General features: G+C 42.7%; 2 protein-coding genes across 8 annotated transcripts in view; both read right to left on the bottom strand.

Moving 5' to 3' along the window:
• The window catches only part of LTK (leukocyte receptor tyrosine kinase), a 155,661-nt gene extending 143,410 nt beyond the window's left edge, over nucleotides 1–12,251 (bottom strand). For 4 of the 5 annotated variants that reach the window (XR_014693936.1, XR_014693937.1, XM_084522220.1 and 1 more), the window contains exon 1: nucleotides 11,971–12,251. The gene's annotated coding sequence lies outside the window, so the exon portion shown is untranslated. The remainder of the gene's footprint in view (nucleotides 1–11,970) is intronic. The other variant, XM_084522223.1, reaches the window with a different exon arrangement.
• A 1,793-nt stretch (nucleotides 12,252–14,044) lies between these two features.
• Nucleotides 14,045–27,853, bottom strand: part of RPAP1 (RNA polymerase II associated protein 1) — a 41,728-nt gene continuing 27,919 nt past the window's right edge. For all 3 annotated transcript variants that reach the window (XM_084520064.1, XM_084520065.1, XM_084520066.1), the window contains exons 16-25: nucleotides 27,565–27,744; nucleotides 26,534–26,735; nucleotides 24,540–24,649; nucleotides 22,932–23,127; nucleotides 21,817–21,966; nucleotides 21,201–21,343; nucleotides 19,235–20,039; nucleotides 17,503–17,679; nucleotides 16,646–16,702; nucleotides 14,045–15,866 (exon numbers count right to left, since the gene is read on the bottom strand). In XM_084520064.1, the coding sequence (XP_084376190.1) occupies nucleotides 15,711–15,866; nucleotides 16,646–16,702; nucleotides 17,503–17,679; nucleotides 19,235–20,039; nucleotides 21,201–21,343; nucleotides 21,817–21,966; nucleotides 22,932–23,127; nucleotides 24,540–24,649; nucleotides 26,534–26,735; nucleotides 27,565–27,744 (2,176 nt within the window). In that variant the 3' untranslated portion in view covers nucleotides 14,045–15,710. The remainder of the gene's footprint in view (nucleotides 15,867–16,645; nucleotides 16,703–17,502; nucleotides 17,680–19,234; nucleotides 20,040–21,200; nucleotides 21,344–21,816; nucleotides 21,967–22,931; nucleotides 23,128–24,539; nucleotides 24,650–26,533; nucleotides 26,736–27,564; nucleotides 27,745–27,853) is intronic.

The raw sequence follows: 27,853 nt of genomic DNA, 5'->3' as shown, positions 1-27,853 counted from the left end.
TACACATTCTCTTTTGATAGTGCAGCTAGATCATGATAATCAAAAGATCAAGACACAGCCCTCTTCCCCCCCCCCCCCCCCCAAAGGGCTGATTCATAGAAACATCATCTATTGCAGCAAGGCCTGCTGGATCAGTGATAGACTTGCAAGTAGAAAACTGGAATTCTAGGCCTGTCTCTGATCTCATCTTCCTCTGACACCACATGCAGGTCTCTGCTCTGCTCTTAGCTTTGGGAATAAACGTCTGTAAAAGAGGGGATAATGAAACTGACATCCTCTGTAAAATGCTTTGAGATCTATTCATTTTGTGGTAAGAGTGCCGTAGCAGTATTCCTGGGAATTATGTCCTCGCCCACACTCCCAACAGACTTCCAGTGTTGTTCAGATATATATACTTCAGGTACCGAGTTCAGGTTTGCACAGTAATGAGTGAGGAACACACCAGTTGCAGCACACCCATCCTCTGTGCACATTACATGTTCAGAGCCAGCACAGGCTGCCGAGACCCTTCAGACAGGGGTTACTGTAGATGCAGAACTGCCAGAGAGAATATGCCAGGGCAGCACCACTACACAGCTGGTGGGAAACCAGGTGTTTCTAACTGGGCTAAACCCAGCCCTTTTCTCTAGCTTTTCCTGCTTATTTTGTTGTCTCAGTCTCCAGACAGGAAGTCTTAAAGGAATGGACTAATCCATTTGTACCACTCTTCCATCACCATGTAGCAGCTAGGCTTCCACAACTCTCTTTTCACTTTCAAAGAAGAAATAAGTGGATCAGAAGTGCTTTCTTGACACTACATTATCTGACAAGCAACATTAGAAAGGCTCAAAGCATCACTGAACTAGTTTGCAGAAATGTCTAGTAATGAGACACCTCTCCTGTATAACAGGCTGCCGTAGAAACTGCAAGACACATGCATTTCTGCATAAAAACTATGAAGTATCTGGGCAATTTCAAGAGTAATACATAACTATATTTTTGTGCTGCATAGAAAGAGTGTTGTGTGGTTTTGTTTTGATTTTACATTTTACTCTTTTCATTGTTTTCAAACACAAAATGCATCATAAACAGCATGGGAACTCAGCACGCACAGACTGGTGGTGCTAGAGGACAATACTGCATGAGTTTTGCACGCAGAATATATGAGCTAGAATAATGCCTGCTTGATGTGAAATAGAAAGCTCAAATAAAACAGATAGCTTGGTTTGAAAAATCTTCATGTTCTGACCTCCAGGCAATGCAAAATAGCTTTTATATTTTTATTTAAAAAAAAAATCTTTTAGGTTGCAAGAGCAGAGCAGTGTCACAGTATCTATGTTGTAACAGGCTGTGTTTCTCCAAAAGTATCAGTGTCATTTATTCTAGGGGTAAATTTGTATGCCCCTGTGCTTTTTTGAAAGACAAAGTGATGAGCCTCCTGAATCTGTTTTCACCATACACCATCAGCTCTGCCCCAACCCACAGCAATATTTCTTTATAGTCAGATGTAATAAAATGGTGTCCCTCCCTAGAAGCGACTCATTACCCAAGCGAGTTGAAGGAGGTTATCGGGAAGGCAGCACAGTGACCTGTGAAGGTTGTTAATCCCAGACAGGAGATCATGAGAAGTACACAGGAGGAGATGCCTGCATAGAGACAGGCCTCTGCTCTGCTCCTGGCAACACCTGCTTTTGAGCGATTTTGTTCCTCAGTTCCCTTCCTTCCCCACAGAGGCGGGGTGAAGCTACCTGACAGGCTGTAGGTGGCACCTTCCTGCAAACCGCAGCATGGAGTAAAAGAGCAAATTCCCCACTGGCAGCGAAAGGTTAGGTGCGTAGGCACAGAGACTGGAAGTGCCTTGCTGATAACATCCAGGTTGCAGGAGTAGCAGGACTAATAATGATGTTATGAACACTGCAATTTATTTTTTTCAGTGACTTCCTTATTCACAAAGGGATTCCGCACAGCTGAACTCAGGTCTCAGTTTATCAAGTTTCCCACTTTATCTTTCCCATTCTTCTTCTCTCTTGTTTTGCCTAGGCCACCAGCTCTTCAGAACAAGAGCTGCCTCTTCCCAGCCTTCTCCATAGCACTGTGTGCACTCACCACATTTAACCCAGAGGGCTCCTGATTCTGACAAGAGTCCCCAGGCACCTCTGTAATTGAAGTAACTTCGTTAAGCCACACAAATTAAAAGGCAACAAAACAACTCCCATTCACGTTGCAGAGGTTTGAACACACTGACAACATAGATCAAGAAAGATCAAGGTGTTAAAATTCTGGTGGCAGGACTGACTCAGTGATTGCCTCCTATAGCATGTACGTTTTCAAAACAAGATGTATGCAGACTATGTTTAATAGGAAAAGCATGGATAGGAAGCACTGCCTAAGAGTAGGAATCCTTTCAAGTGTACATGGAAGAAAAAACCCTGTGACACTGCCCAGAGTTCCCCTAAGCTCATGTGGCATTTGGGAACACCTCGCCCAGGGTATGCCTACAGCTGGCAGACGTTGAGCTCATTTTTACTTGCACTCTGAGACGACCCAAAAACTTGGTAACTGCATTAGCACAGTGCTGAGCTTGAATTAATTACCCCAGCTCAGACTTTTTAAATTCAGGTTCTGGTTGGCAATACAGGAAACCTGAATTTGGGGTTCCCAGCAACACGTTAGCAGGGGCACAACTGCACAATACAAAACACTGAAGAGGCGTGCTCTCTCCCTGCCAGCCCACACTATGCTGCCGAGACATCGAGCAAGGCTGGGAGCATAAACTACATAGACTCAGGCTCACAACAGTGCCATAATTCATCCCATTCAGAGTATGGGCAGCACGCGCTCGCTGCAAACTGAGCACTATACAGACACTCCCCAAAGCAGTGAAAAGCAGTGCCTCCATTGCCTTGGACAACTTTCCTCCTCCTGGTGGGACAGCATGACTATCCTCATGGAGTTTGATGGAAGTACTGGAATAGAAGGGTACTGGTAGAAAAAAACGATTGCAAAAATCTTATCTCCTATAATGGATTAGTGCTGTCCTGAAAAGCATGCTGGGCTGAGCTTTCGGCCCCTTTCTCTTAAATATCTAGGACAGTGTTGAAAAATGCATGTGCCACCATTGCTGAGAAATGGACAGCTTCTTTCCATTCCTCTTCCATTTGCTGGGTAAACAGGCCAATCGCAGAGTCAGCAGCCACGGCAATTTCTGAATCAATATTTATCAAGCCCTTCTCCAACTGCTATTTCATGCCTCATTGGTCAGAGAGCATCCTCTCCAAGTGAGCCAGAAAATCCTGACCTTGCAAATGACAGAGGAGCTGCTTGAGGATAGCAAGGTAGAGCAGCTCCTCCAGCTAAAAAAAAATTAAAAAATAAAAAAAAAATCACAATTCACATCAGCATTCTCATGGCATTACATATTCTTCTTCTACCTCTTCCCTTTATCCCGTCCCTTCTCACAGTGGTAACCCTAGAAGCAAAAGCTTCATTTAAGAGCACTAAACAAATAGCTTGTTCATTAGCAAAAATCAGGCTACATGAAAGGGACATTAAAGCCATGGATACCCGCAAGGGATTGCTGTTGGGTTTTTTCCCCCCTGTACTTTTAATGACACAGAAGATTGATTCCTTCCTGCCCCTCCCCTAGGCATGGTAAATGCATTCTCAATTATTCCATCAAACAAAACCAACTGCAGCAATTAGGGGGAACAGACTAGCAGAAAGAAAGAGATGTGGGGGCACAAGGATGCTGTCCTGTATTCTGGTACTCCACAGTGGAGACTACAGAGGGCAGAGAAACCTGAGAGAGACTAAATGCTGTAAGATCACCTCTGGAAAACAAATTGCCAAAAATCAACCATCAGCCTGGGGACTTCTGACAGGAGAAAAAAAAATAAATAGCCCTTCCAGTAAGAGATAATAACGTGTTATAAAAACAAACATTACTGATTCCTCGAAGAGATGAAGCAGCGTCACTTACTCGCACTCCCTCTGAGGGCCGGGGGATGCCTCCAGGACCCATTCAGGCAGATGAGCATTGGGTGTGTGCTTTAGTCCTGGAAAGAAGCTCAGTGCCACACAATCAGGTGGCACAGCGGGTCTCTGCTGCAGCTTGGCACGTCTGCAGTTTTCTGGGAAATTACATGTGTACCTGAACACCCTGTCAAAATATACACTGAAAGCTGAAGATGAGGGATTGTTCCTGTCAGAAGTGGACTAAAAAACACAATCAAAGTGCAAATGTGAAAGATCAGAGAGGAGTCATCACTCATTTCTTTTGCAAGCAGAAGAGAATGCTTCCTGGCATGCAAGGAAATTGGGTCTTCAAGTTTGCTCTGGAGCCTCAAGCTAAGTAGAGGATCACTGCAGTGTAGGTGCCTCAGGCCTTCTCTGTACAAGTCCATTATTAAAAACAAGGCAACAAATAATAGGCATGATTTCTGTGCACATTTCCTCTCATTACTCCCAGTTACTCTTCTGGGAAGATTTCCCCCCCCCCCTCCAAGGCTCTAGCAATACTCTATTTGGTCCTTTTCAGTTTTTCTAAACAGATCCTCCAGTCTTCAGTGCCAGGCTCTTTTCTGGGCTCTACCCAAAAGATCACTCACTCTGTTTCAATATTACACCACACTCTGCATTTGAAAACTGCTCTCTGCTTGCACAGAGGGTACGCTTGTTCAAGGGAGTTTTGCCATGGGACATCCCTCAGATGTCAGCTCCAAGTCACGTAAAGTAACACAGCTCTTCACCACCTGCTCCCCGAGAGGAGGCTGCTGCCTCTGTACACCCAGCCCACAGACTTTAACCTGCACTGAGGAGCCCAAACTGCCCTTTCTCTCAACATCTGGTGCACAGGTTTGTTTCTCCACTTAACCCATGCTTCACACTTTCCTCTCTTTGAACTCTGCTGTCTTTCTAATTATCTAATGCTCACACTTTCTGCATTTCTTTCAGTCAAGCAATCATCATCATATTTTCTTTATATGCATATGTATTACAGATAAAGCACTTACTGAAATGCAAAAAGAAAACTAACAAAGAAGCTTATTCCATAAGCAGTGGAATGGAGGATGCTCAGGTTCCTGTACGCTGTTTCCTGCTATGTTCTTATCAAGTAAGGACAAGTATGTTCTTACTTGGGATGCTCAGGCTCCTGCTGCGCCTCTCCTTGCTTTACCTGGTGGCACACAAGAAGGAGGAGATGTGCCACAGACAGCCCAGACCCACAGAGCTATTGCCTGGCCAGCTGTCTCCTACCAGACAAGGACAGAAATAGCTGAGCTCTTCTCGCAGCAGAGGCACTAGCAGATACACATCTCTGGTGCTCAGCCACCAGTTCTCTACTACTCAGCCACCACTAGGCTAAAACCACATTTGCTCTGCTCCACACGTGCCTGCACTTGCAGCGGCAGTCATTTAGGACTCAGCCCTACTTGCAGATGTGCCCATTCAAATCCAAAAGGCTCAGCAAGAGCTGTCCCTGCAGTCAAGCTCTGTGAGAGGTCAGAGAAACATCTGAAATCAGGCTGTGCAAATTCTGCTCTACTGCATTGGACAAACAATATATTTTAAAAGGTGAGAGCGTGTGAAAGCATTTAGACAATTCAAATCGGCTACTGTTTGGGTGAGATGGCACCAAGAGACCTTACACAGGTTTCCCATCCTAACACATGCTGGCAAGTCCAAGAGCCACAGGGTAAATCTTAACAAAAGCAATGAGGTGGCCTTTGGTCACGGTAACAGGAGAAGAAAAGGAAAAGAATTGCATAGGGGTGACTCTTCATGTGTCACACAATTCCAGCCAGACCTTGGGCAAGTACCTTAGCCTACGTCCTGTGTCATAGCTTTCTTATCTGTCAAACAGCAGAGAGAAACCGTCTACTTCAGGCAGGCATCAGACTGCTTAACACATTAGTGTTTATAGACTGCTTTGAGATATATTAATGGGGAAAACTTATTTATTTATTCAGAAGGTCAAATTTTGAGGCATCAGCTTTTACCAGCACGGTGCACAGGCAATAGAGGCATGAAGTGAGCTTTCCAAGTTTGCTGTGCCAGCTCAGAGCTCTGGGACAAGATTTTTCCTCTGAACAAATAGGCCTTGCTGACTTACCTTCCCCAGATGATTCAGAAACACTGACTGATGTGCAATACCCACCAGTGATTCTTTTTGCAATTGACTTCCTTCTCCACCCACCTCTTCGGAAAGGACTGATTTGATCCTACACCCCACTACCAGCTCAGGCATCTCATTTCACTGCCCCTGCCAACCAAGGCCTCAAACAAGGCTCCTGCATTTGACCTTCACAGCCCATGAGTCAAATGGTACGCTGCGACCAACCTGCAGCCCACTATTCATGAGCACATTAGTGATGAGGTTACCCAGACTGCCAGCCAACCAGATGACTACAGCATCCTAAAGAGCTTCCAAATCAAATCAAGGGTAATAATATTCTGGTGACTCAAGAGAGAACAGGCTTTTGTCTCTAAACAAATTTCTTTCCTTCTGAAATTAAGACGTTCTGATTGCAATTTCACCTCCTCTACTGCTGCTGAAATGAAGCTGCTAAAAGCACTGATGACGGGCAGCAATGTCCTCTTTGGACTAAACAAAACTTTATTATAAACAGACAGAAGATCTTAGCACAGCTCAGTCCTTGGGCACCATGAAAAAGGAGAGCATTTTCCTTTGTCCATTTTCTCCCATCTCAGATAACATCTGGCTTGGGCAGAGAGACCTTACTACAGAGACACGTTTCCTTGCTGCAGGTCAAACAGACCCCTGGAGGGAACCACGCAAATCCACACTTTTGTGCTACCAAACAACACAGCAGCAAGAACAGCATGCAAATCATATGGCCATGTATGAATGTGTGAGGGAGGTTGGAATTCAGATGGCCACACCATAAAAACAGTGAAGTTGGGAACTGGGTCCATACTCCATACTTCTGCTATAAGTAAAAACACACACTAAGTTAGACATCATATGCTAAGAACAGTTGGGAGGGGGAGCTCCTCTAACTTCCTACCACATGCCCTCCTCAGATCAGAGCTAGGATACCAAAACGCTTTGCATTTAAGATTCCTGGAGGCTTTTTAACATGTGTATGCATGTGCGCACAAAACATAGTTAATTGTGAAACACTTAAAAACAGAACTGTTATAGTATATGCATTTTCTCCCTTTCTGCTGCTTGCTATGGTCACGGTTTTACTATGTGGCAATGAGGGGATTTCCAGAGGTGGCTGTCTAGACAGGGAGATGAGCTCCCCCAGAATAAGCACTGGGAAGTGAACACCCTCCTGAATGTCCCAGGAATCAAATGCTTTTCAGGCCTTGATCAGGAAACAGTTCTGCACATGGCAGCAAGTTACAGAGGTACAAACTGGAAAATACTCTTTGCAGTCTCACTTTGGCCTGCTGTGAAAAGGAAAAAAAAAAAAAATCAAAAAACCATCAGAATAAAAACCTGTTAGAAATCTCCTCAGGCAAGGAATATGGCAAGGACTAAAAGCTTTGATGGCATTTAGACTCCTGGCAACACAAATCTTTTCTAAAATAAAGCAGTCTCTAGAATAGATAGCCAGATCAGACAATGACAGATCAGTAGTTATAAGTTCATGATCTTTCAGATGAGACATAAAACTGGGGTCCTGACCTTGTATGATCATTAAAGATCTCATAACGCTTTTTGCGAAAAGAGGGTTGTTAATCCCAGTGGTCTGGAAACAATCCAATTTAGATAACTACCTCAATCAATCTTACAGATTCATCTAAATACAGTACCCTCCTCTGTTCCCCAGGCTAAAATACTGCATGGTATTTCTCTGCGCTGTAAAACGTGACGAACCGAGTCCTCCCCATCTCAGTGCTGGGTGAAGCGATCTTTGTGCATGCACTCCTGCAAGGGGGCTAGGAACATTAATATTTCACAGGAACTTGGAGAGGCACAGAGCAACAGATGAGAGATTTATTATGGACTCTAATGTAGCAAGGGCTTCATGAAGATTGAACCACATTAGAGTAGTCAGAAATTGGAGATTTCCAAATTTTGAGTGTTAACAGATAAGCATTCTACTCTTCTCCATTTGAGGTTTGTGCATTTGCCACTGAATAAATCTGTCCAACAGTATTCAGAAAAAGATAGAGACAAGACCAGAACAGCTTGATATTGTTTTAATTATGGCCACTGAACACACAGATGGCCAGCAGGTGAAACTATAGGTGGTCAGACCTGCAAGTTTTCAGTCATAAAGATAGGACTCTTTGCTAGGCATCAAGGGAAACACACAGATTCATTCTAAGCACAGTTTTGGGCTTACACCCAGGGTGACTCATAAGCACATCTTACTTTCAAAACTTCTTTACAATTAGCCTCACTGGGGGCCCCAAAACTTCATGGAGTTTGTTAAATACGGAAATCCATAGGAGTGAATGAGAGAGCAGACAAAAAACATAACAGAAGCTTCAACTGGGCTACTTAGTGAATGGATAGTCTCCCAATATAGTCAGTAATTACCTCTTAGAGGAATAAAGCAGCAATGAAATCCTGAAAACACACACAGCCTGATCTACAGAAGACATGAAATGCAGGTGCAGTAAAAAAAGCATGGGATTTTTACTTTTAATAAAGTGTAAGAAGACAATCACATCTGTCACCAGAAGGATTAAGCTTTGAAACAGTGTCTTGACATGAGCCTGCCTGCAAACACGTAAAAGAATGCCTGGGCCAGGGTGTGCCTTTGGGTGCTAACAGCAAAGGCTGACTTTGACTTGAGCTCTCCTATCATAACTGTCTGCCAAGGCAAGTACATTGTTATTCTGCAGTTAGATGAAAAGGAAAGTTCTTCATCAAAGAAGTGAACAATTACAGTTACTTACAACACTCCTCACGATTCTTTGGCATTACTAAACAGAAGCCACGATTCCATTTCCATGAAAATCCACAAATGGATTCCCTGGGGAAAGATCACGACTAATATGCACATGATTTCAGGGATGCATCTAACCAAAGCAGAACGTCCAAGTTTCCTTAACCTGGAAAGCCTACTAAGCTATAATTTTCCTGGTCTTTCCATTTACCACACCCGTCTCACTATCTAACCAAAAGCCAAACGCAACTTTTTAAAAAGGATCCAAAACCAAGCAGTTCCTCATTCTGAACCTTGCTTCTTTGAGGAACACACAGAAGCAGAGCATGTGACTTGCCTTTTTATGCATGCAGCTTCCCAGTAAAATTTTGTCCACTGCAGCCAGGAGATCGCTTCCCCCACAGCAGGACTCTCTCATGCTCACTCATTCCTGATCTTCTCACACTGGGAGCAAAGCTGACAAACCAAAAAGGCACCAGTGAAGTTTACCTTACAGTATGCAGTAAGTAGAATGGGGAAATATTTTCCAGTTACCAATTTAGTACAATTTGCTGCATCAATATTTAGTTTTCTTGAAAATAAAGACTGAACTGAATTACTACCTCCATTTATCACACTCTGAACACCTTGTTCCTATAACAATCAATTCCTCATAAATGTTCAGATGAGGATGAGCCAAGCCAGAAAGCAGGAATTTGATTTTAGGCATGACTTTTTGACACTGCCACATTTAAGTTCTATGTAACATGACCACAAGGTGGAAACATCAGTTAACTGGGAAACACATTTTGCATCAGATCAAAATGTTAGCCCAGTAGCTGGGGTGCTCTGAGAGGGATCTCCTACATCATGAGAGATTACCCTAACCTCACCATACTGGTGTTTCTAAGGTGCATCAAATTCTCTCTCTAGTTTGGACCAGAAACTGCATTCTGGAGAATGTTCCAGACAAGGGTTTAATGTGACTATAAATTTGTATTTTCTGTTTAAACGTACGCCAAGAATTCCATGCTAGCTACAGGGCTTATTACTTCTTTCTTCCATCTGCTATAGCTATGACCAAAATAAATATTTACAGAAAGGAGTAAGCAAAGACTGCTGGTTCAAAGGAAAAGATAGGTTACAAAATTAAGAATAGTTTCTTAAACTCTAGAGTAACTTGGTAGCACAAGAGACTCATGTAAGCAATCAACGTATTGTTCCTGTGAAAATATTGACAATTACATGCTAACTCTAGAGGAGCTCCGCAAAATACATATGGGTGCACCCGTTAACCTTTCCAGCAACATAATGCTGGGCTGTTGGGGCACCAGTGCACGCTGACAATGAAACCACTTGACTCCCAAGGAGCTGGAGTAGTTATCCAGTCACTGCAGAATACAAATACCCAAGTTCTGTTTTTCACTTTTAACTTGCAAATTGTAATTTTATCAAAAATCCACCACCACCAAGTCTGAGTTTCAGAGACTGCAAAATTTGCTGATGAGAGTGCTCATTGCAAAAAAGTGTGGTAAGCATGCCCACACTCTCCTCCATGAATATTTTAAGTGTTCATATAACAGCACTAAAAAATAAATTAAAAAAAAAAAAAAAGAGGAGAAACACACTAAAAACTATACTTATATTTCCCTTCCTCCCACTCCTTTTAGCACTGGACAGACAGCAGGAGAGCACTAGCAGCTCCTGCCCAAGTAACTTCATCAATCCAAACCTGATCAATCTTCCAGAAGACAGTACCAAGAGGAACAAAAATGAGCCACCATCTGTGGCGTCTTATGGGTGGCAGCACAACTACGATTTTGTGAGTGAGCTGACACGCATGTCAGAGATGAGAGATGCACGATGCTTTAACAGAAACTTTTGTATCACTCTAAATTTATTTTTGATAATCTATTTGAAAGAAAAATTGATGCCAGGAGCAGCAAGCTGCTTTTTTGTGTAGAATGCTAACAACTTATCTTGACAGTTGCTGCATGGCACACTCTCATGGCTGTCATTGTATCTTCATGGTGTGACACAAGCTAACCCTCCCTGAAACTACAATTCACTACTGGCAAGCAGTACCTGAAGGTAATTCAAAGCTCTTATATGCCCTGGTACACTGAGGAGATCAAAGAACCACCCTGAATGCACACAATGAGGGAAGCTGCTAACAAAAGCCTCTATGCACTCAAGTAGTCCAGAATATTGTTTTGGAGATGTGTTCATTGATTTTCTGAGGTAAAAGCTTACTGTGGTGGAAGTGATAATGGTGAAGAAAAGTCACTTGATACACAAGCTCCAGCTTTCCCTTCAGCAGACAGATCCAATTGATTAATTGCTAGAGTGTTGTCAAATATCCGACACATCAGACCCAAACGGCGCAGTGCATTTGCACATTCTATGCAGCAGTCAATCCAAATCTTAAAAAGTAAAGTTACAGCTTTCAGTGTTGTAAGGTTTCCAAACAGGCACATCGTGCACGTTATTCATCGACATCTGCCCTTTAGATGAGGAGCCGCGAGCTTTCACCTGAAACTCAGCGGCAGCATCTCATTTCTCCAGTTAAACTATTGAGTTACTGGCTGTTTCTGCAGACAGCCAAAAGAGTGAGAAAAGATGAGAAAGAAGCTGCAATTAGCAATGAGGAAAACTCAAAATAGACAGATTGGGAGAGAAAGAAAGCCTGGTAAAGGAAAACCGTGACAGGAAAGAAGATGCCAGAGAGCACGAGAGGAAATGAACACCAGAAAGAGCAGAGGATCCGCAGCCTCAGCTCAACACGAGATGCCCAGGAACAATGCAACCAAAAGCTGAGCCGCATGCCATGTTCACCTGTTCACCATGCCCCACAGCTGCTAGGACCAGGCTTCTCATGCCAGAGGGTCCCAGGGCCTGCCAGAGCCCCCTCCACACACACCCCTCCACACACTCCCCTCACAAACCACCCTGAAGTGAGCTTTCCCCCCCCCCCTCCTCCTTCCCCTGAGGGGTACAGGCAATCTCAGGTAGCCCAAAAACACATTTATCACCTCAGCAGGACAAAAGCCCCCACAGCCCCTGTGAGAAGGCACAGCTAGCCTCCTTCTTGCCCGGCAGGCACACACCAACCCACACAATGCACATTTACAGCACTCCTGACCTGGTTTATAGTCTCCACAGCCCATCAGCCACTTTACATGACAGAAAATGGATAAAAATTGAAGAAACTTGTTGCTTTCCTCCTACGGCTGCCGCTGATCCTTCCACAGCTCACTGAGGGCTGCTGGGCCATGCCCAGGTGCCCCCCTTCAGTCACCTGCCCCGGCCACAGCTGCCTCCCCTCAGCTCCCCTCAGCGCAGCTGGCACCCCTCAGGGAGTTCTAGAAAATTCCGCACAGCCCCCTCAGCCCTCCTGGGCTGGCTGCTCCACAGGGGGCCTGTGAAGGAGTTTCAAGTGGGCACAGAGGTTATCAGGGCTCACGGGCAAAATAAAAGATGCTGTTCTGGTCTCTGGAGCCACAGGTGTCACCAGAATCTGCTGATAACACTCCAGCAGAAAATAATTTTATCTAAATGTGGGCCAGGTGTCGCTTGGTCTAAAATGTCCTTTGTTTGTTCACAACCTGCACAAAACACCTGCTCGGAGTCAGGGCTTGCTGAAGGGATGTCTCCACTGTGGGTTCTCCCTTCAAAGGAAAAATAAAAGTTTTTGAAAACTAGGGCAAAGGCTGGTAAATTGTCATAAAGTTATTTGTACAAGAAAAATCAGAGGACTGTCGCTGTGAACGGAGAGCTTCTGTAAGCAAAAAGAAAACATGTTTTGCTCCCCAATTTGATTACAAGCTGGAGGCATCACTTCATTGCAGCGATCTGCAAGGAGAATGTTGTACAAGTAGGAAAGAGCAAAAGCTGCCTTGCTGCTGTCTGACACCAGAAACGTGTCTGATCTGTTGTGTATTTATACATCTGCACCTTACGGCTTCTGTCTGTCCATGACTTTGTCAGTAAAAGGTGTTCAGGGTTTACCTGATATGAAGTAGCCAGACAGAAGGTATTAGCCAAGAAATGGATTTTTACATTCCCCCATCAAACTGAAGTAGTCAATAAATACAGTGGGATGCAACTGCATTAATCACACAAAGCTTCATGTGTATATTACTGTTGTAAAGGTACCAAGTGTAGCCTTCTTACAGTGGGGTTTTAGTCCCATTTTGGTTTCTTCCTTGCCTCTTTATTTTGTCCTGCACCACTTAGTCCTACCCCTGTGTGGAGTAGAGCCAGCTGCCAAGGTGCTTGTATCTCCTTTGGGAGCTGCTCTTGTTCAGCACAAATGGGCCACACACACCACCAAATGCAGATCCCAACCTAGCAAATTCAAATCACTCACAGGGTAGAAGGGTCACACATCAACTGTTTCTTCTAGGAATAACTCTTAGCAACACATCAAGTAAAACTTAGTGAATTCTCCATGTTTCCTCCAAAAGTATATTCAATAATAATAATAAAAAAAGAGGCAGAAAATCCAAACTAGGTTTAAGGGTTTTGTTGTTGTTGTTGTTATAGTTCTGTTTGTTTTTTTTTTTCCCTCAATTGCATCGCAGCTGAGAAAGTTTGCTTTTAAACTAGATAAAGCAATGCCCTCTAGTGTTCTGCAGAGAAATCTGGAACAAGGTTGCCCAGAGCCTTCTAAATCTCAAGGTTGGGACTGCTGTACTGTCTCAGTCACAGCCAAAGTTTTGAGAGCTTACAGCTGATGCACAACACGTGTAAAATTTCTGCACACAAGTATGGCCTACAGAATTGTTTGGGATCTTTTTTTTCCCTCTGTTCCTGCTGCTTGCAGCAGAACTCCATGCCAGAAGATGGAAGTATATTCTGGGCATATATTAATTGCTTGAGAAGCATCTGGGAACAAAGGGGGCTTTTCAGAAAGAGACAAAAGCCCGATCCTTTCCTTCCCAGATTTCACAAAACAAATGAAATTTACCTCCTCTCTTACCACCTACAGATATCGTCTGTGGATAGTTTTTTTTACTGCATTCCCAGCTGTGGCACAAGTCACACAATACTCACCCTGCACCTTTGCCATGTATACACAGCATTTGATACCCTGTGTTACTGGCCCACCATACCTCACAGCATGTGGCATTCCCAATGTATTGATAAATTCCACATAGAACTATGCAAAGACAAGAAAGATTTAAATAGAGAGCATTCTCATTGTTAAAAAAAAATACACTAGTTATCAAAACATTTATTTACACTCTGTATACATTTAAAAACTCAATTTTGTATTACACAAGAGATTTTTGCAGGTCATAAAAGCAAAAGATGAAGTCCTTGATGAAGGCAGTTCTTAAATGGCCAGCTAGGAGTTCTTAACTTTTACCATGCATTCATTGTTCTTGAAAGACAACTGCTGGGACTCTCACCATCTAGACAGAATAGAAACTTGAATACCTTTGATTAAACTTTTACTTTCATCAAGTACTTTTAAAATAATTAGCAACAAGGAAAATGACTGTTGACCACTTTCTGCTTTTGTAGTTTTCCCCAGCTGCAGATCAAAAATTGCAATAGGAAAAAATAAAAAGAAAGATCAAAATGAAACATCAGTTCCACCTATGTCCTATCTGAAGTAAGAGGACAAAAAAGGTGAGACAGTATCTTCTGGAAACTTAGGGGGTGCTGGTAGACTTAGAAAACTTTCTGCAAGGTAGAAAGGGTCTTATGTCTCTAGGCTAGGCATCACCCTGCACCTCCCAGAGGTATTTGTTCATAAGAACAAAGCAAAATAAATAACTTTATCAAGTTTTATTCATAAAAAATATTGAAACAGAAGTCTGTCAGACTGACTGTAGTTCTACAAAAACTATTGGATACAAATTAAACATCCACTTCAGTGAGACTACACTTAGGGTAAATGCTGGGCTTGACCTGGCATTTGTGATGAACACTTTAGGACACTACGTTTGTAGCTCATGTGTTGGCAGCTGCAAAATAGAATTTGGATGTAGAAGTGGGAATCAAATAAGAGATTTTTAAAATGAGGTCTAAACTTTGGAATACTACTTGAAAATTTAAATTACATTCCCTTCTTCTCAGAAGACAATCAATACATGTTCTACTTAAACAAGCAGATACGTTTTTTTTCTCTAAGGGGGAGTAGTTTCTGACAAGCATTCTCACTGCAAATAAATTATTTCTTATCTTGTTATATATGTAAACAAATAAGGGAGAAAATAAAGCAGTTTAGATACTATCCAAAAGACAGACAAGGTAGGATGTCAACTGCATTAGGAGCTATTGTTTCTTAGAGATCCGGCTCCATACATCTGTGACTGGTCAGAATATGATCCTATATATGGAAAAACCGTATGTGAAAAGATAAAAAAAAAAAAAAAAAAAAAAAGTTTACAGGATCAGCTTCTTCCCTGCAGCACTGTCATTTTATTTGCAGGGACAGTAGGGGAAAGGGACTGTTCAAAACTCACGTTAAAAGAAAAACAAGGGAAAGATCTGGGGAAGACAGACATCGTCATGAGAATTCACAATCTCCAGCCTGAATGAACAAAATGGCTTTTTCAGTTCTTTCAATTTATTCAACAGTCCAGTGCCTCTTAGACACATTTTTACCTCCTCCAGGAAGAAGTAGAACAACCTGAAAGAGAATGTGGGAAAATGCCCCAGCATTCATAATGGAGAGGCCACACACACATTGACATATCTTGAGGTTTGCATTGTACTGCAGGGCTGGGAGCATTCTAACAGTGCTTCACTTTGCTGAGAGTGTCCAAGCAAGACACTGTAACTGTTTAAGTTGTACGTAGTCTCAATAGTGAAGCATAAACTGAGCTCTTCTATTCTTCTCTTGAGCCCTCCTCTTCCACAAGTGTTTTGCTATGAGACTAGCACTGGTGTGTTCTCCTTGTTTTCTTTCTGTATCACCATTTGCAGGTACTTCAGTCGCATGGGAGGGAGTTGCTCATAAAGGTCAAATCCCAAAGGGCTCTCGGCATTCAGCAGTCTGTAGTAGAGAAGGTGCTTTTTCAGGGTCTGAAGAAAGAAATTGCAATCATTAAGCATGTCTTAAAAGTAAGAATCTAATCATTCCTATCTCCAACACAAGATAGCAACCTGCCAGACAATACAACTCCACCATGCCCAACATATTTAACTGCATCATCTTCAATAGAAGAGCTGTAAAAGGTGAGTTTCTTCCAAGAAACTCTCTTGATTTGCATGAGTTTTCCACTTCTGAACACAAGTCCACTGTCTCCTCAACAACCCCTCTCAATGATCTCTTGCCAGATGCCAAAATGGGGTTTTGAGAGGGAACTAAGAATTTACCCTAGACACGAAACATAAAGGGCCAAACGACTCAGCTCTGTTACAGAAGTGATAGACTTTGGCAAGATCTGTTATGATAAGGCAGGAAGGAAAGCAGAAAAGCAGACACCTCACATTTGTTTTGTTCTTTTGTGGGGAAAGCATCCAACTAAGAGTTAAGGGAGGTCCCTGCTGGCTGCCTGTTCACAGCTGTGCTACAACCACCCCTCACTATCCAGATAAAATACTGCTCTAGCAAGAGGCTCAGAAATACAGTACAGGAGATTCATCTGTGTTGCAGTGCACTGAGTTCAGTTATAACAAGAACTGCATAATACTCCATATAGCCACTGCATGTTAAAATCCTTCTGCAAATCTCTCATTCTCAAGTTAGCAATGTAGACAAAAGCAAATTTCAGACTTCAAACACAAATTTAAGTCTGTAAGAGTACCACACCTGAAAAACTCAAGCCCCAGTACCACACGCTGATCCTTACAGACCCTACCTCATCCACCAAGAGCCAAGTCTTTCGCAACATGCTTTTCCGTGCAGCATCAGCCTCCTAAGAACAAAACACATACTTAAATTAATACGATACAACACTAGCTTTGCCCACAGGCCATGCAGCACTCTAGAAGGATGCTCTGCTTATTATGATGATGGTCCAAAGAGCAGCTTGTTCCATCAGAAAAGCCTTGAGGTGGCAATCGCTTGGATCCCTCTCCTTTTCCTCCTTCCCCTGACCTGAAGCCCATCTGACATGTATTGATAGAATAAGTGGTAATGGCTTTAAACTGATAGAGGGTAGATATAGATTAGATATAAGGAACAAATTCTTCACTCAAAAGGTGGTGAGGCACTGAAGCAGGATGCCCCATCCCTTGAAGTGTTCAAGGCCACGTTGGCTGGGGCTTCCCTGCCCACGGCAGGGGGTTTGGAACTGGATGATCTTTAAGGTCCCTTCCTAACCAAACCCTTCTATGATTCTATGACACCTTAAGATTGCCCGAACAGAGGCTAAGTCTATTACAGGCTATGGAGCTAATCAGCTCCATCATTTGTGCTTCATTCTTTCCTTCTGTACAATAGCCCGCAGTTCCTGACTTTAAAGGTTTATACAGGATTGGCTGCCATTAGTACAAGTTTCTTATTTTATAATGAATAATGGTTATCATCTGCTCTCTCCTATGTGGATTCCAACCTTCAGACCTCAAATAGCTGCACAGTCCTCAACATGTGCTTACAATCTTTGTTTTCAAGCTCTGGGTCAGTGATTCACCAACAAGCCACAATGGACTCTTGGGAAGAGCAGGTGCAAAACCCAAAGCTTCCAGCCCTGAGGCTCTGCCATTCATTACCTACCTGTGTCGTACTGTCTTGGGAGAAAATAAAGCTGTTCACGTGAGCCACAGCCACCACATAAAGAACAGGGCACCAGGTGTGGCGCAGTGAGCCAGTGACCAGCGTTCGGAAGTAGAGTCGCAGGAGGTTCAGGTTATCCTCAGGAGGGGAAGTGTATCGCTCAAGAGGCACGGGAAACTGCAAGAAAATCACCCAAAAGCAACATTACTTTGTGTGTCGGGATCTAAGTAGTGAGGGGAAGTTCAGGATTTTAGTGTCCCCTTCCCCAGTTGTTTTGGTGCACACTCCCGTGTAACACAATGCACCTCAGTGGCACAGCTCCTAGTTGGAGCAGAACTGTTGCCACCCACACTGACTAATGTGATGTGCCTTTGTCAAAGTGCCCTCAAGACCTCTTCATCTTTATGAAGAAGTGTTTTACTGGTCAAGTGACTAGTTGCTTTTGGGCACAGGTAAGAAGAGGTGTTTCAAAGTGAGGAGACAAAGTGCTTTCAGCAGCATCTCCTGCTAATGCATCAGAGAGGCTTACACTGACCTATGCATTTAGTGAGAAAAGGAAAGCAGGTATTTATGCCAGAGTTACCATTGCTATTAAATGAAGTTTCCAGCATTTTGACTTCACCTTCTAGCTTTGAAAAACAGGTCATAAAAGCTTTTAATAACAACTTCGTTCTGTTTGCTTCTCTGTTCTCCAGAAATCCAAATTTTGTTCTTCTCCGTTTTTACAGACGTTTTCTAGAACCAGCGTTATGTATTTCACTTTGAAGCATCTTCTTTGCAAGACTTGAAGACAATCATTGACTACACTCAATAAGTCTGCAGTGACAACATAGCATCTATGCCAAACTTCAGTCTTTGGCTACGAAGACTGTACTACTAAAATTTTTACTGCCCTGCCCGCTAGGGTATATTTAACTTACATTAAGACAAAAGAAAGGGAAAACACACCTCCCCCCCAAATGATTTTGCTCAGATTTTCCAATGCACAATTTGTTTTCAAGCAACAAGAGAGCTTTATGACAAGAAGCAAGCCAGAGTATCTTGGCTTACTCGGCTTAAGAAACAAAAGGCTCATCTGGCCATAATGATATAGAAAAGCTGGCTGCAGGGCTACTATATCCAGAACAAAGGTATCACAACCAAGTGATGCTAAGCATTGATCTCATGTAAACTGCTGATTCACAGTTGCTTGAATATTTTTTTTTTTTGGAAACATTGTTTTTGTATTAACAAACTTTAGGCAAAATCAGGTGTCAACTATTATTTTGCAAGAGACATAGAATTTAAAGAGAAATTCCATGCCTTATGCTCTGCTCATTCAAAAGAAGTGCAGTCCTGCACTTGGCAGGTCAAACTTTCTCAGTGAGCGACCCAGTAAAGCACAACTCCAGTATAACCAATTGTGGAAACACAGTATGAGAGGAAAAAACAAGTGTTTGTCCATGCACTGCACAGGAGAAGGTTCTCACCAGACTTAAGGGAAAGGTAATGTATGTCAGAAGAGCACTGGGTGCAGAATAGCCCTTGATACATAGAGGCCACAAATGAGGAGCTTCTCAATCACTAGACCAAGCAGAGCACAGGACAGAAAGCATTACTATTCTACTGGATGCTGAGGGATGAGGAAGAAGAGGAAGTGCTGGGAGGATGCCCAAATCAAGGTTGAAGAAACACGCAAGAGCCCAGTATCCCAGAAACGTGCAGTGACAGGTAACTACTAAGCCAGGATTACCTGCTGGAGCGGCACTCCCAGTGCCCGCAGGATGCTTGTGTGCTCCCCAAAAACAGAGAGACGCAGATGAACATTGAAACGCTTCTGCAGAGGTAGAAGAACAAAGACTCCAAAGAGTGGATCTCCAAAGGAGACGCCTTCAAACTGTTCCAGCAAACTTATATAGAGATCGTGGAAAGAAGCCAAACCAGGGAGTGGAGCATCCAAGTTTAGGGAGTCTAGTGCCTTGGGCTGGCAGTAGATAGAGAGAAGGGCAGCTGTGTAGCAGTGGATCGGTGCTTCTAGAAAGAGGTCACCACCTGTGAGGAAGACACACATAAGTCGTGCAAGTTTGGCAGCAGTAGGGATGCTCTGAAGGGTTTTAGCACGCCAGGTTTCCAGCAACGAGACCCACTGAAGGTTCCAGGTCACAGTGTTGACTAGATCAAGTGGGAGAGAGTTCAGCACAGCCCCCCGCGTCTCCGCATTAGTCACTTTGTTGTAGAGGCTGATAAGAGGAAAGAAAGGCCAGTCTGAAGGCAGGATGGGCCCTTTGACCTCAGGAAGCAGCATTGATTGGATGAGGTAATTCCGTCCTTCGTAGGATGCTTGGGAATGCACAAGGGCAGGCTGCAAGTGAACAAAATGAGAGAGGTAGCAGGAGCGGATGACAGGCAGATTCTGGTATGATTCTTTCAGCAGGGCACCACGTGTAGGCTTTGAAGATGCTGCTGCTGCAGAGCCAGGCTGTGCCAGTTTGGCACTGGTACCCAGATGCAGGATATCAGAAAAGTCAGCTGCTTCTGGCCCTCCAGTTCTCCCTTCACTGTAAGACAGAAATAAACATCAGTTAAAATTAAACAAACAAAAAACACCACACACACCAACTGCCAAAAAATGAGCAACACCAAAATTCATCTCTATGATCTCCCTGGATCAGGGAGATTAGTAGTACACACAGCAGTTGCAAAACTTTCTGCAGCATTCAGTTATATTAATACTGTGTGCCTGTAAAGCATCAGCTACCTTGATATCTACAGGAAATTCACAGAACTATATCTGGAGTTAGAAACATGAAGGTATTGCATTAAAAATCTCTGCACAATGTCTGCACTCTGGTTTGGAGGATGAATCAGTAAGACAATTCCCACTACAGTAGCTTTGCTGCTTGCAGTTGCAACTATACAGACTGGTAAATTGAAATGGAAGGAGGGGTGCTGTCAAACCCATTTGCCATGATTTCAGATCAGAGACTGACCATTGTCTCTGATTACTTGTCAAATTCTTGCAAAACAGTGCCTCTATAGCAGATATTTGCAAGAAAATACAATTTAAAAAAGCTTTCCTTTTGAAAGGCAACTTTTCTGGAGAAGTATGGTATCTCTTTGCAGTGTATTTGTCCAACCTCCTATATGGATACACCACGGCAAGTTTCAAAGTGACTGGGATGAACCAAAACTGCTGCCATCTTGGTTAGACATGAAGGCTTTATATTTGAGATGCTCAGATTTCTTCCAGTACAAGTACTTCATCATTGTCAAATCAGCAAAAGTTTATGTAAGGAATTGTATAGTAAGGGTTAGAGAAAGACTTAGTGAGCTTTTCAGAGTAGGTCAGGTTGCAATGCGTTTTGTATGCTCACTACTCTCAGCACAGTAGATGCTGGACCTTACTGAAAATCAATTCTACCATGAATCACAGGACTCTGGCCACAGAGGAGATCAAAAGAAAGTGTTCATATTTCTCTGCATGGCTACGCTGGAAAGAAATCTGCAGCCACGCTGTTGGTCTGACTGGAAAGCTCCATGACTCAAGTCAAGTCATATTCTCAAGAATATGTCAATGAGTATCTACAGTTTGAATACAAGCCCTATTAAAGGCAAAAAATTATAACCAAATGCCAGTGCCAACCTCTGCTTTTTTAATCTTTCCCAAATCTTCCCACGTACCAGATTACAGAAAGAAGGACAAAAAATGCAAAGCTTACGGAAGAAACTCTGGATTAAAGGCAAGATCCAGTAGGACTTCGTAAGCCAGATGCTCGCTCCCTGGTAACAGACGGCTTAGCAATGCCAGGGCGACACAGTGATGGAGCGAGGCATGCTGCCCGTAATCTGGACAAGTGCCCGCCTGTATGGAAACAAAACACCAGGTAAAAACTCTGTAGCATTTGTCATCAGGGCAATCAACAAGGATGGGGGCAGCTGAGGCAGCTGGAAAATTAGAAACTGAGGCACCATGAGCACCATCAGCATTCATATGGACATTTTTCTGCTTCCCCTTACTGCCCTAGAAAGGCAGACACAGTTTTCAAGTGTGCTGTTAAAGAAGTTGTTCTCCCTCTAGCCCAAGGACAGCCAAAAATTTAATTTTGCCATCCAAAGTGTTTTGGATCTAAATCCCCACATCAGCAACTGTAAAGTGAAGATGCTCTTTGCTAATGGGGCAAAACAGTCAAGACAGCAGAAGAGTCACCACACCTAAGCCAGCTATGTGAAAGAACTGTGATGTAAAGGCCAGTTGCCAGTCTGACACACTGAGTTACAGAAACCGAGGTGAAGTCAATTCCTGGGGTGAAAGAAATGAAAGGACCAGCAGAATACCATTCTCTTAGCCAACGCCAACACAAAGTACTGCAGATGATATTCATGGCGCAGCATCCACGCAGATGAGGGAGTTACAGAGGGAGGTCCAGTCTGCCAGCTTTGGTGCAGATAATCCTTCAGGCCTCCAAAGCTCAGCACAGAGCTGTACTATAACGGAATCAGAAGCAGAGACAGATACTACTAATACAGTCCATGCATGGAGGAAAGTAAAACAGTCCTCTCTGAAGCCTACCCCCCCTTGCTTTCTCCCATAAGAACTCCTGTTGGCTACTGCAAGAGAGACATTTAGAAAAGGCCTGATGCCTTTCTGCCTTGGGGCTCACCTTTTTGCCTTGGGGCTCACCTGCATCCATCATGACCACCCCTGACCTCAGGTAACCAATAGTTACTGCCTACATTTTCCATTTTGCTTTGTAAGCCAGGAACCTTAACCGCTGACTTTAAGTCAGCAACTTAAAAGGTTTTTCTCTCACCTAGCAATATACTGCTATTAGTAACTGATCAGCTAATTAAACATAAGATCACAGAGGAAAGCTCTGAGAAAGCTTATGCTAGGTACTCCATCTCCCTAGGATGCTGCCTTTCCTCTTCAGAGTTAGCACTCTTCCATGACTCACTCTTATTCTAACAACTCAGGGCAACAAGAAGTGGGAAGAAACCTTTCCAGCCACTGTAGCTTTCATCCTCTCATTTATTTTTATCCCATTTTCCTTTGTTCTATATCCTTCAACCACCTCTTTTCCCTCCTCTGAGGCTCAATTATTTTGTTTAGCCAAACAACAGTTGCTAAACCCTTCTAAATATTCTTCATAAATCCATCCTTTAAGCCTCCTTGTCATTTGACACTCGCTTTATAATCCCAGCTTCCCAGTGTCAATTGGATATTTGAGTTCAAAGGCAGGATATTTTTCAGAGGCTTGTTTCACCCATTCTGAAAATGGGGGTATTTCTCTCTATAGTACTTTAATACTTTTAAATTAAAAATATACAACAATTCTATTTTAATCATCTTAGTAACATCATTCTTAAGCCTGGGAATACACAAACACTAACCTCCCTCCCAAGTATACTACCATTCACACAGAATTTATAGCCAAGAAGTCTATTCTCACCTTGCTGATCAGCCCTTTATGAATGTGAGTGATGCTATTGATGAGAAACAGGAGGGCAGTGAGGAAGGGGAAAGGGGACTTGGAACCAACTAGGTTCAAAGGAGGTTTGCCTCCAGTACAGCTCAAAGATATGATGCTCAACACAGATTCAGGTCCCGGGGAACAGGACAGAGGATTGCACAAAGCAGAACATGGCCTGTGTGAACAAAGAACGAGAGAGAGATCAGATCAAAAGCACACATCTTTAATTCTTATCTTCAGTTGAATAGTACATGATGTACAGAAATATTGATACACTGATACATCTCTGATTTCAAACATTTGAAAGCATTGGACCCTTGGTTTAAAAAGAAATATATATATATATATATAAATTTATAAATTAAATAAAATATAAATTTATAAAATATGAAATACAAATTTATAAATATATATATGCTTATATATATGTGTGTGTGTGTGTGTGTGTGTGTGTGTGTGTATATATATAAAATATATATATAAAATACACATTTCCCCACAAGGACGTAAGCCAGACTAATAAGGCTGCCCACACATTTGGGACATGCAAAAATAAACCGTCAGGCAAAGCCAAAAAGCCATCTTATATCTAAAACTGACATTGCAAAAATGCTGCCCCTTGTGTTGGACTCTTTGGTGCTAGAAGCTTCCAATTTTTCAATCATGAAAGAACATGGGCCAGACAGTTTGGTGACCATTCAAATGCCACTTAAAACCAAAAATTTCAAGTGCCCCTCACATCAGACATTGTTAGAAGCAACTAGATATTTCCCTGGCTACAAGTGGAACCTTTCAGGTTCCCCCTCCTCAAAGGATTGATTCACAGGCTGGTAGCAAGGCTCCCTCTACAGCAGAAAGACAGAATATCTGCAGCGCTCAAGAGTCCCCAGAGCCCATGAGAAAAGTCACGTTACCCAAATGTCTGAAAGGACAGTTTGTCATCTGGCCTTTCACTTTCCTGCAGGGGCTTTCAAGTCCCCTGTGGAACTCTGCAGGAGCTTGAATTATTTTATAAAAGAAGCATCATATAGAGCGTGTGAACTGCACATGTACTCCCCCACCAACATAAGAGGGACTCAAACTGATGTTATTTTCTTGTTGTTTTTAAATCAGGGAAACCAAAGAAGAATCAAAGCCAAGAGTGACTACCATTGATTCGGAATTAATATAAAACACAGCTACATGAAGGGTAGAGATGCGGGCACTGCAGCAGTGCCAGTAAGCAAGGAAGAACTAGAGAACCTCTGCAGCCATCCTGCTTTTTGGTATGAGCAGAGAGGACAGAGCAGGGTGTAGTAGACACAGCCCTACTACACTCTAATTCACCCAACTGTCAGTTGGGCACACAGGGCACTTAGGTACAGGGTAAATAAATGGGAGGGGGGGAAATATTTGAAGCAGAACTGTGCTTTTATATATTCTAGGCCAACGTTAGAGAATTTCTTTGTTCTGAGTGGATTCTCAGTCCCTGAACCACTGAGCTTTGTCCATTCCTGACCACGCAGTACAAAGGGCTCCCTTACGTAGTATAGCAATGAGACTCCCTTAGCTTCAGGCAACTGTTTCTTAGCAATGGAATGATTTTACCTGAGTAAATCCCACATGCTGTGTATGGCTGGCTGGCTGAGAAGGGGCTGTAGCACCTCAGACGTCAAACGTTCCAGTTCTTCTAAGCAGTCAATTGGATTGACTGATGGCTGCATAAAACATGGGAAAACAGGAGAAAGCAGAAAAAGACAGGCTGATTTAACTTCTCTTTCTTTTGTTAATTACCTCTTTGAGACAAGTTATCATCTACATACTGGTACCGCTACAGGTTAGAGCTGGCCTCACCACTCAAGGTGTGGAAGCCAAGAGCTGGCACCTCAAGGTGTCCTCAGTACTCAAGTATTAAATGCATCATAGAGAATTCTTATTTAGCTGGAAGTAAGGGAGTGAGATTTCCTAAATGAAAACTTGCCCTAAGTGGCTAACCCCACCCTCCCCATACTATCTATGTGCTGATCTTCCCATTTAACTTGAAGAAAACACAAAGGTGATCAGAACTACCTTGAGAAAGCAGAGTGGCATCATGAGGGTCTTGAAAAAAAATCAACTGTATAAAGTACATTTGACCTACCCATCAAGACATGGCTGTGGATGAACACTGCATAGGGGAGGATCTGTGGCTTTTAGAGAACCATCCGAATTCTTCCGACCCTAGTAAGCAATATTCCAGGTTGAAGGAACTTGCTGGCAATTTTTTACTCTACTTTCCCTTCATTAGTATGCTGCTTTAGGATACAGAGATACTAATTTCCATAACAAAATCTGATTTTCCCTAGGTGAAAACTCCCTCCAGAAACCAGTCAGCAAAACCTAAATGAAAATGTTAACCTCAGTTCTTAGTCTAACAAAAATATTCTGAGGTCCCAATATTCACGAGTCTAGTTACCATACAGGTTGATTTTTTTTCCCTAGCCCATTAAAAATAAAAATAAATTGTATGTAGCATGTTTGATTTTTCAAATCAGACCAGCTAAACACAGATGGATGATTACGTTTTTTTTTTAATGGAAATAAAAATTCTTATGGTATAGTTCAAAGATCTAAGAATTATTTAGGCATCGACTCTTCTGGTATATCTATTAAGGTTAAAAAGGAATACTAATCTCTTTAAATAGTCATCCTGGTTCCCTAACACTCATAACCTAACGACAGCAGGTGAAAGGTGCGAATGACCTTTGGGGCATTTAAGATAGCTTTTAAAGATCCTAGCAGTTTCCACGCCAGCCATGGCAAGCAAATTCAATTGTTTGGGGCAAATTTCAGAAGAGTTGCAGATGTCTGGATAACTATGGGCATTAAATTATCCCCACACCTTGAAGACAGCTCTCCCAGGTCAGAACCTGTGCACATCAGTTGGGCAGTAAAGAAAAAACTTGCACTTATCTTCAGAACATGAATCTTTGAGATAGCTTTAAGATAAGCATAAAAACAACACACTGATGTATAACCTTTGATGTATAACCTTCAGAAAACTCAGTTTAGAAGATGGTCACATACAGTGACTGGGTTACAAAATTTGACTTAGAATGTCAGTGGGGCAGCAAATAAATTTATCTTTATTGCCTCTTATCCAAAGTTCATATGGTATGATCCTCAGCGCTCAATCTTCCAACCAGGTTATTGCAGTAACTGTCCACATGTAAGCTCTCAGACCATAAAAAATGCAAAAACATTCAGCTTAATTTAGCCCACAAAAAGAAAGGACTGCCAAACTATATTAAGTCATATTTGCTGTATGCTATGGTTTTCTGCAGTAAATCTAAACAGTCAGAGTATGACCACATACTTTGATTGAGACTCCAAGCCCAAAGAAAGAAATGACAACAGTGATATTTTGCATTGTTAATCTGAAGGATCAGCAAATTCATTTGACCCTAAATGCCACCCACTCTAGATATGAGGTGTGGTAAACAAAATCCAGTCCTCATTTAATGTTCTTCAATGCCTTTCTTTCTTTTTTTTAGGTTTTTAGTGGCAATATACAAACTGATGCCGGTGAGATTAAAAGACAGCCTATATATTTCAGGCCTTACCTGTTGGCTGCAAGCCCTGTAATAAACTCCCAGGTAGATCATGTAAGTTGTGGTCAGAGGCTGGAGAGTTTGCCAAGTTTCTGTCTGGGATATCTCCTGCAGGATTTTTTTCAGACCGGTTTCAATGAAAGGGTGTAAGCCCGACACTTGATTCCATGCTACTGGAGGAGGCGGAATCTGATCACTACCTTCTGAACTATTGCTGAAACACAACAGAATAATGACAGGATAGTGAAAATCTCTCAAAAAACAATTCTCTCCAAAACATCATTTGATCATAAATCATAAATTATTTGATCAAAACATCATAGTAATATTTCCAGTTCCATGTAGCCCAGAAAACAGAAGCCTAATGACAACCACTAGGGGAAAAACGTATTTGCACATTCCCGCAGACCAAACCAAACCACTCTAGGCAGAAAGGTCAAATGCAGAATCTACTAACTATAGCAAAAGTTTCTTCATCTGTAATATTTTGTCCTTAAGTTATGCTCTAGATTTACTGGACATGTTACCCCAGTATCCAATTTTCGTTAAAATAGTCCAGCGTTTCTTGCTTTGGACCAGAAAATGTACTTGTGTCTTCAGCAACTTCTACTGCTTTGACATATACCAAAACCAAATCCACTGCCAACTTCTCTCTATTCTGACCCACCTTGGTCTCTGCAAAGAGGTTCTTTCCTCCAAACCTCAGAGGTTTTTCTTTTTCCCAAAGGGTAAGTTAGAGGAGTTTCCTAGCTCAATTCAGCAGTGCATTTTGCTAACAGCGCCCTTGTAACCCACTGCTAAATGCACATCTTCACTCCTCCCTCTCATCAGGCTATCAGGCATCCAGCTGTCTACCAATCTAGATACCCCCTTCTGACCTCATGTCAAAGGGAACACACTCTGGCATGAAGGGATTCACACGTGGGACGATACACCACCCCAAAACAAAGAAACAGAAGTGAACAGCCAGGTCTCCTAACCAAAGAGAAGTAATACGGGACACCAACTGCTCAGACAAACGGCAGTTGTGACAGAGGGGCTACCTGCTCAGCTTGGCCTGCAGCTCCACCGTGCAGCCTGCTGTTTGTGTCACGTGCATCAGCAGAGTAATCACTGCAGTAGCTCGCTGGACAGACAACTCACGCACTGGGTTCTTCTCACGGCAAGAGCTGAGCAATTCAGGCAGGGACTGAAGTATCCTCACCAGCACAGGGTAGAGATCCCTAGGAAGAATCACAGAATAAATGATATTGGAATGGAGATCTACAGATCATCTGCAGTCAAACTCCCTGTTCAAGCAAGTTTGCCTAGGAACATGCGTAGCTGGGTTTT

Source organism: Aythya ferina (genome assembly GCF_964211825.1).
Source record: "Aythya ferina genome assembly, chromosome: 5".
NCBI classification, from domain to species: domain Eukaryota; kingdom Metazoa; phylum Chordata; class Aves; order Anseriformes; family Anatidae; genus Aythya; species Aythya ferina.
This window is presented reverse-complemented; position numbering and strand designations above follow the sequence as displayed.